This window comes from Haliotis rubra, unplaced genomic scaffold, assembly GCF_003918875.1.
Source record: "Haliotis rubra isolate DU_JTF1 unplaced genomic scaffold, ASM391887v1 Scf833, whole genome shotgun sequence".
Lineage (NCBI taxonomy): Eukaryota > Metazoa > Mollusca > Gastropoda > Lepetellida > Haliotidae > Haliotis > Haliotis rubra.
The window spans coordinates 262866-272824 of record NW_025767561.1 but is presented as its reverse complement, the minus strand read 5'-3'; the positions used below and the strand labels follow the sequence as shown (position 1 = coordinate 272824).

Sequence of the window (9959 nt, the reverse complement as noted above, 5' to 3'; positions counted from 1 at the left end):
GATAGAGGAGAGAGTGAGGACCAAGGCATGGGAGGTCACGTGCCAGGTTTTGGCGGAAAACCAGGGGAGGTAATAAAGGGTGAGTGATTGTACGTTTGCTTCAAGGGAATTGACTGACTGACTGAGTTTAGTTTTACACCGCTTTTAGCAATATTCCAGCAATATCACGGCTGGGGACACCAGCAAGGGAATTGAAAGGATTCAAGTTTCCACTTGACCGTTCGGAAGAGAGGATGAGAAAGCAAATAATCATGAGTCAGGATAAGGAAAAATAAATGTTTTTTGACATGGAGAGAAATTTATGCAACTGATATGTCTTAGAACAGACAATGGACAGATATAGTTGAGTTACTTAAACGGGATGAAATACTTGTATGTCGTGCAAAAATGGATATTTTCCAAATTCATTACTCTGCAAACTAAGAGCTGTCAAGGCATGTCACAAAAGAGCAATATTACAAGTTACCAGGCTGTGTGACACACAAAATATAGTGATCTTACCTGTTTTAGTGCAAGGACCTCCTTTCGAAGACTTGTCTCTGTTCTCTGGCTGATCTCATAGCGGGAACTGAGATCTGTGTACATCTGCAGTGGAGAAAAGGAAGCATGTCCAGTTACAGCATAGAAACAGAAGCATAATTTCACCAGTCCTGGAACCCAACTACAGCATAAACATGCAAGTAATTGTTTACCAATCTCAGAACCCTATTTTTGTATACACAAAAGCAGGTCCCCAGCAGGGACCCACAGAGGAAGTATTTGGAGTGACTGACGTTACAATCTTCTGCATGACACAGGTTTTTTCCAAGAAGCTGGGTCCTTCCTACAATATAAACCTTGTCTTGTACCTGTTTGATATTTTACTTGGTAATATGAACAAGAAAACCAAGATGAGACATGAGAATGTAACCTGAAAATGTGTAAAACTTGAAGAACGGAGCTGTGACTTGAAGAAGCAAGCAAGGAGCAGTTTCAATCCCAAAATGGCAAGAGGCAATTAAAGAACCATGTGATCTCTTGGCCTTAAATGCCAAGCTGTGATTTTGACTACAAGTTAAACTGTATCATGTTGAAATCCCTTTTTATTATCTTGGATAATTTCTTACGCAATCATCTGAAGCTTGTCACTGAGGAAGCATGGTGCTATGATGGACTGAGATGTAACCAATTTCTAGGACTGTTCCAATACTGCTCTAGATCATCTCTGAGACCACTAACATCTTGACATGATTCCGCTATCTTGATAAAAGCACCTGTAGAAGAGGCATACTAAAAGCACCCAGAATCTTCAGAGCACTTGTAGTTTTGCACTTCCAGTCTACTGGTCGCCACCAGCCATGAAATGCCTACACTTCTTGCAAACATGTCACCTCCAAATTACATATGTCACATAGCATACAAACCTAGAACTTCCCATCAACACAGCTATAAACAAGTGACTGAATTACAGTTTGTCAACTACCATTTAGTCGGTGACAAACTCAGACAAGCTCAGGAATGCTTCCTACCTTATGCATGCTGAGTATTCCTCAGCAACAAGACACTATTACTTGCAAAACTTAAAGTGAATAGTTGCCAGTGAAGATGAAGAGTTGACGATGTGATGACAACCAGCATACAGTATTTATCGCAATGAGATAATAGTGGTGTTGTATTAACATGAATTCTATATGTTCTGATAGTTTCTTTTTTCACTGATGTTTAGATTATTCTGTAATTATATTCAATCTTCAATTTCTTTATGACACAAATATATGTGATCAGTAGACTGTGGAAGAAATCTGTCAAAAGTAGTTTTCACATCACTCCCGGGGGAAACATGCCATTTACACTGTATATACATAATGCAGTGTGAGACTTAATGAAAGTTCATCATAGTCTTCAAGTCTATAAATTCTCTACCCTGTAAACATCTTTTTGTCATTATTTTCAATACATCTCCAAAAGTAATCATAAGCTCAACTTCCAAGATGAAATGGAAGTTACCAATACACCAAGGTGAGAACTTGCAGCTGTAGTGTGTGCACACAAGATTATATTCTGGTCTCCAAAGAATCGAGACACTTCCCAACATGGACAATTCCCCCCAGTGTAAAGTGGATGGACTTGGTGACAGCCAGGTACCCAAAATCGTGAGTTATATCCCACAGTCAGAAGACACTCACTGGCAGGCTAACATGATCTGTTCCTGCGAAAGTGTCTTCCAAGACACTAGGGGCAAAGCAATGGTACGTATCTTGTGTGGACATAGGATTCCATAAGGCCGATCTTCTGCCATCACAAAAGTAAGTTTAATTGTTTTCTTGACCCATGCCGTGACTGTGCTCATGGCACTATCTTTTTCTGATTGTTCTTGGCAAGATAACCAAACATGGCGGTTTCCACAACTAGGGCTTCAACGGGTACCAGAGTACTCGAGCACGAGTCGGGTTTAGCTGGACTCGAGTCCATTTTCTAGGACTCGAGGACTCGATAAGGGGAGATAACTCTAATCGGGTTACGTTGTCAGACTGTCTGTCTGTGCTAAGCGGCTGTTAACATCTGATATAAGACATCATTTGAGACTTCACTTCTTAAAGTGATTAGGTAACTATTTTATTGCCAATTGACAGAGATGGAGAAGGATAAAAAATCAAATGTATGGGCGTATTTCGATTTGGATAATGAAAAGAAAAAAAAAAAATGTCGTCTGTGTGGTACATCACTGAGTTATGCAGGGAGCACAACCAGTACCATGAAAAAGCTTTTGTCATGCAAACACCCAAATACTAATTCTGACCAGCTAAAGTGAAAGCAGGCCACTCTTGGGTCATTTGGCAACTTTGGAATAACAAAACCTGTAGATAGAAAGTGGTACGAAAGGGTCACACAGAAAGCAATGCTCATGTGCGTTCGTGACCTTAGACCACTAAACATTGTGAACAGTGACGGTTTTTGTGCATTCTGTGCCGAGTTAAACCCTAACTATAAAGTCCCATGCTCAACCACTTTCCACAATTACTTGCATAAGACTTTTAACGAAGCTAAGTCAGAGCTAAAAACCAAACTTCCAGCTATTCCATACGTTGCTCTTACCATAGACATGTGAACAAGCATAGCAGCAGAGGGCTGTATTACAGTTACGGCTCACTTTCTTAACAATTGGGTACTTGAGTCGTGTGTGTGCTCATTTTCTTAACAATTGGGTACTTGAGTTGTGTGTGCTCACTTTCTTAACAATTGGGTACTTGAGTCGTGTGTGCTTACTTTCTTAACAATTGGGTACTTGAGTCGTGTGTGCTTACTTTCTTAACAATTGGGTACTTGAGTCGTGTGTGCTGACCACACGGAGTGTGGAGGAACTCCATACGGGCGAGAATATTAGACGGATTTTAAATTCTGTGCAGGAGGAATTTGGAATTGCTAAAGTGGTCGGCCTAACTACTGACAATGTGAGCAACATGTCTCTGGCGGCAAAGACTGCAGGTTATCCTCATGTGAGATGATTCTCCCACACTCTTCAACTAGCAGTCCATGATGGTTTGAAACTTCCTTCCATTGAGAATATGCTGATGTTTGCACATAAGCTGGTAGCGTTTTTCTCAAAGTCAACTCTGGCAACTCAAGAACTCAGAGAACATCAATCAAAGCTTGGTAAAGCTCCCAAAAATGTCATTACCGACGTGGTGACTCGCTGGAATCCTGCCTATTTCATGTTGGAACGTCTGGCCGAACTCCACACAGATCGTGGCTGTGCTCCATGACCCGCTGCTGAAGAAACACAAGCGATTGAATCTAAAAGATACACACTGGAGTTTGCTGGAATACCTTATGGTGGCACTGAAGCCACTAGTATCCGCCACAGAAGTCCTTTGCAGCGAAGAGTTTCCAACATCTTCAGGTGTGTACCCCCCTTCTGTTTGCGCTAGTCAACAAGCACCTGAAAGTGTCAGATTTGGACACGAATATCATAGCAGACATGAAGACAACCATCGCAGAGGGGCTGGAAGGGCGTCTTCTCAAAGACAAGTTTTGAAAGAGACCTCAAATGATTGCAACGGCCCTGAACCCTTGTTACAAAAATCTGCGGTTCCTGACAGATGATAAAAAAAGTGACATCGAAAACCATATTATCGAGTTGATTGAACGCAACCACACACGTCATCCAACAGAATAAACTCCTGCTTTTCATGTGAAGGAGGAACCAGAAGAAGAGCCAGATTCGCCAGCAACAACACCCAAACAGCCAAGCAAAAAGTTTGTGAGAATGACAGTGCTATGTCATTCCTCTTGGATGACATCATCGAAATCGATGAGAACCTTCACAAAGATGCCAGAGCTGAGTATCATGACTATCTATGTGCCCCTAACAAGCTGTCTGGTCGTCAACGCTAAAATCGTTAACTCTTGGCTTGGCTCAAGAAAATCTTTGTATACCCGGAACAAGTGTACCATCTGAGAGAGCCTTCTCTACCCCCGGTCTCACGATCACCAAACAGCGGGCATCACTTGATTCAAGCACAGCAGGTGCAATCATCTTTCTGAATAAAAACCTGAGAAATACTCTACAAACCTCGTCTGCATCAACGTCATCTTGTCCACCAGTGCCAGCAGTCGCTATAAAGGTGGAGCCGGTTAATCCCATTCCTCAGACAGTGTCGAGTGAGTCTGGTTAAACTAACATCACTCAACCGCCACTTCCCGATCTCCCGCATATGTGTTGAAGTTTTCAAATTCAGAAGATATTTACTTATTGACGTTCGAGTTTAAATGTTTCAAAGTTTATAGTGACATTTTTGATACAGCAAGTTAGAAGATGCTACACTTCCATGCTATAACTGACAATCTACCAGTTACACCAGCTGTCAAATTGTGTCAGTGAACAACATTACAAGGCTCTACTCTCGAGTTTAATTGGCATTTCTTACGTTCTTTCCATTTTTTTCGACATTTGTAAAACGTTAAAGACGTGAATGATTTATTTGTTTATCTGTTAAATGTTAATGTTAACTTATGTTGATATATTTGAGAAAATATGGAAACTTGCATTCAATCAGTTAAAGTGTGTCTGAGATTGTACTGAGTGCGGCGTAAAAACTAAACTCACTCTGAGATTGTAATGATTACTAATGTTCACAGCACTACACCGCCTAAGGACTTACGCATTTCTTATATGTGGTTTGTTTGTTAACAACTGAACACACATGCAAACTAATGCAACTGTGTTGCGCAACAAAGCAAAATGACCAGTCTTACCCAATGCGACCGATATTATTATATTCTGTTGCGCAACTCAGTTGCGTTAGTTTGCCTGTGTGTTAATGTGGTTAACATGAGATAAGTGATTCATTTGTTTGTCATGTTCCTCTGATGTTCAGATACCTGAGTGAAAGTGAACATGTGAAGAAAAACTTTGCGGGCATAACTTCTTGAATCTTGATACTGTTTATTAAACATCTTGAAATGTAACGAACGTGTTGTTCTTTTTGTTTCATATGATTTCTTTCAGAGTACTTAGTCATAATTTATCACTTTAAACAATTGAAAATGTAATTTTGAAAGCAATTATCAACATTAGACAATTGCCAGACTGAGTTAATAATTTCGAAAAGAATTGTTAAAGTCCATCAATATCAATCAAAATTCTTCCTTTTAACCGTCTCGTATTCAATGGATTGCGCTGATTGAAAGTTCATTTCATTGGTTTTCCATAATTTACTAACAGCCAATGGCTGATTATGTCTTCACCATGTGCTATTCTTAATGTACAGCAACCTGAACCCAAGGCGGCAAAGTCGCCCCATAGTCATGTCATGCCAGCAAGTAAGTAAATTAGTTATACATGAAATTCTCATGAAACTAAATCAATCAATATAATTTAGGGTATGCATAATCAAGGATATGTTTTTCATTATTTTGTTGTCTTTGATTTTACATTATTATAACAATGGAAAATGTAAGTCACATGACAATATCAAGTCGAAAAGAAGTAAGTGTTAACTTGCATGATCGGAACACATTTCATGCCTTAAACTGTAATGGTTTAACAACATGCATGTGTATTACTAAGTTACCTAATTCACCCTTGTTCAAACAATCATCGTATTGTGTAATGCCATGCCAGTTATGCTATGGTTTGCTGGAAAGGTATGAATTTCGAGTACTCGGGTCCGAGTTGAGTCTGACTCCTCGAGTACTCGAGTCCAAGAAAATGGACTCGTTGAAGCCCTATCCACAATAAAAGGAGTTGGTCTTATGCAAATACCATTTAAGTGGTGTAACTAGGCATAGCAACCTGTCTGGTAGATTGCGATCCAACATAGTGGCATGAACTGGGATAGTGAAAGGACACTGTCCCAAAGATCCCATCTTCTGATTCTTGGCAAGGAACTCAGGCAGTCCTCCAACAATGACTCAAGAGGATCCTTCATAAAGACAATCGAGTGTTCTGGAATCCTAGAGGCTGTAACAAAGGCCAGAAGAAAGGCAGTCTTCCAAGTCAGCTGCAATACAGATGCTTTCTCCATAAGTTCGAAAGGATTTTGTAGATATATGAGTTGTCTCAGGAAAGTGTGAGTGAGTGAGTTCAGTTTTACGCCGCTTTTAGCTATATTCCAGCAATATCACGGCAGGGGACACCAGAAATGGGCTTCACACATTGTACCCATGTGGGGAATCGAACCTGGGTCTTTGGCGGTCTCAGGAAACCCTGATCTGAAAGGAACAGAGCATGCTAGTAGGTAAAGGGTCCTTTCCAATATGAATTCCTTGTATGGCGGGGACAGATGCTAATGCAGAATGATATTCTTCTAGAGTGCCATGTATAAAGATGAAAATCCTTCCTAAGATGGAACAGAGGTTCCGGTACCATAGGCACTGCTGGATCTGTTCCATTGAGGAAGCTTCTTGAGAAAAACCTGCTGACTGCTGAGAAGGAAAGATAAATTTAGAGAGCAGCCAAATTGTGAAATTGTATTTAAAAAATCTGAGAGCAAATAACCACAAGCATGCATGTGAGCCACAGGAAAATTTATGAAGTTTTCACACATTTCTGATAGGGAGCGCTTGTGAATAGCGCTTGGAGGACCACTCACAAGAAAGACAAATTCCTAAACTTGAAATTTTTTATTCCTGCTAAACCTGTGGATTTAGAAACAAGTTTCAAGAAAATACAATCAAGTGTTACATTGACATATTCATAAGAATTTCCTTGTTTATGTGACAATAACTAGGAATTTTCTAGGGAGTCCAGATATTATTTCAACTTCAGCTGCAAAACCAGATGCTGTGAATCATGACTATGGACCCAAATGTCTTATTAAAACAAAGATCTTGCAACAATGTATATTCTAAAGCATTTCCCACCCAAATATTAATTTGTCACTCTCCTTTCCTGTAAGAGATACTTTCATTGTTATTTTACCTTTGAACATGTGTAGTTCACAACATTTAACGTATCCTCATAATAGGGTGTTTGAATATTCTTGAAAGGCATATCACTGATTCTGTCAACTGACCTGCTGTAGTGATGTGGACTCTATGGAGAAGGCATCTTCCTGGTTCTTCATCACTGAAAAACCATACAATCAGGGCATACACTCAGCAGAGTCATGTGTCATTTTGCAGTCACAACGTATACTACACTCAGATATGTGAGAGTGAGGACCTTGAACAGAGAACCACTTACATCATCACAGCATGTCAGCTTAAGTAGAAGAAAGAGGAAATGTTTAAACATTGCTGCCGAAGCTCATGAGTTTGAGTGTAGTGTTGCAAAATATGAATCAAATGAGGTGACTCTGATATCCAAACCTATGATCATATGATTGTGACAAGCCAGTGACAAGCCGGTGACAACAGAACTAAGACGGGTGCAGGACCTACTCTTCTGAGTGTCCAGCTGTAGAGACTGCAGCTGCGGATGAGCTCTGCTTGCTGACTGGAGTGTTCTGTCAGCTGGTTGTGGCTGGCCCACAGATCAGACAGTTCCTTCCTGCAATGAGCAACATTAATACCATATATAGTATTATTGTGGTCGCCTGTGTATGGTACCAATGGGGTTCTGGTGAAGCCCCCCTTTAAATGGCGTGAAAATCAGCAAAAGAGTCCGAAGTCACAAGAACCTAATTGCAATTATATTTACAAGGAGTCCAAACCCTACTGCCTAACATTTTGATTTATTTATTTAAAATTGAAACTATAAAAAGATTACAATTGGTCGAAAATACAAAATGGGGTGTGCCCTATAATACCCTACAATAAATGAAATGACCAGACAGAGGTGAGTACTTAATACTGCTAATCCTAATTCAACTGGCACTAATCTTGTTGACACAAGTGAGTATTGGTTTACGCCGCTTCTAACAATATTCCAGCAATATCACGGCAGGGGTCACCAGAAATGGACTTCACACATTGTATCCATGTGGGGAATTGAACCTGGGTTTTCGGAAAATGTACGGAGAACATCCTATACATTGTGACGTGGAAATAAATATACAAAAAAACAAACCAACAACATACATGTGCACAACATATATAATGAGTACAGTAGCTACTACGGCTGCGCAATATAACTAGTTTACAGGTATTTACCGGTTCAGACATGAAAACGATACGTATTGCTATACGCTGATCGAAAACCGGTATTTTGACATGCATTCGGAAAACTTCGTGACACTTGGAAATCTTCGGATCTTCAAAGTCAAGTTAAGTTTGGTTTGAAGTTGTGTTCTTAATTTTTGTTAAAGTGTTTCGCAATGTTTTGGATCTGTATGTTATAAAAAATTTATTCATTAATGACCAGTGATCTCTGATATGTCATGACCAGGTCAAGTTGCTGTCTAAAGTCTCAGGGTTGTTTTTTTTTTAGAGTGGAGAAACTAGGTCAAACTAGTAACCACTGTGTTGGTGTTAAATTGTTCTTTTCCTTGTTTCATTTGTGCCAAATATTATTTAATTTGTCATTATTTTGTTGTCACTTTTTGCCGTTTCTTACGAGGGAGTGCCGCTTGCTGGTAGAACAGCCAGGTAATCAACAAGTGTGTGCAGTGAAATTTTAATTTCACACGTACAACTCACACACCTTTCACAACTCGTACAACTTGTATAATTGGTACAACTTATAAGTAATATGTACATTGTGCAATATGTGAAATGGGATAAATCTATACAAACAATATAACAGCTTGAATCAAACTTGCTTGGAACAACAATCAGCCTGAGCCAAGCTCCTCTTCAACTGAGATGTGTCACACCTGACAACCATGAACTGTTACTGAGTGTCTGGCAAAGGACATACCTGACATTCTCCAGCTCAGTGTTCTTGTAGGTGATCTCCCTCTGCTGTTGCCGGCCATCCTCCTCAAACCTCTGGAGCTTTCGGTTTGCCTCCTCCAACTATGTACAATAGAGAAACTACTACAATCAACACTCTCATTTGGAACAGTTGGAATTTGGTTCACAGGATGCGGTGTGAGGCTTCATTCCAGACATCAAGTGAACTTGCACAAATCAATAAATTACAAGAGAAGGTATTCTTAGTTTATAGATTTATAAGAGATAGGAATAAAATATTTCAAATCTGTTTGAAGTTTATGTAATCCAGTGCACACAATAGATAAGAAGGTATGATTCTGTCCTACATGCACTGTTGTGATTGTTGTGACAGTGTTTGGTTAACACAATGACAGATTGGGTTTGTTCCGTCCTGTAGTGACAGTGTTGGGTGTACACAATGACAGATTGGGTTTGTTCCGTCCTGTAGTGACAGTGTTTGGTGTACACAATGACAGATTGGGTTTGTTCCGTCCTGTAGTGACAGTGTTTGGTTAACACAATGACAGATTGGGTTTGTTCCATCCTGTAGTGACAGTGTTTGGTTTACACAATGACAGATTGGGTTTGTTCCGTCCTGTAGTGACAGTGTTTGGTTTACACAATGACAGATTGGGTTTGTTCCGTCCTGTAGTGACAGTGTT

The 9959-nt window shown here is 40.0% G+C and overlaps 1 protein-coding gene across 1 annotated transcript in view; it reads right to left on the bottom strand.

Annotated features, from left to right (window-relative positions):
• Window positions 1-546: 546 nt before the first annotated feature.
• LOC124262375 (centlein-like) overlaps window positions 547-9959 on the bottom strand; it is a 72870-nt gene continuing 63457 nt past the window's right edge. The window contains exons 10-13 of the mRNA XM_046696857.1: window positions 9281-9378; window positions 7864-7972; window positions 7497-7549; window positions 547-585 (exon numbers count right to left, since the gene is read on the bottom strand). Coding sequence (XP_046552813.1) covers window positions 7547-7549; window positions 7864-7972; window positions 9281-9378 — 210 coding nt within the window. The 3' untranslated portion in view covers window positions 547-585; window positions 7497-7546. The remainder of the gene's footprint in view (window positions 586-7496; window positions 7550-7863; window positions 7973-9280; window positions 9379-9959) is intronic.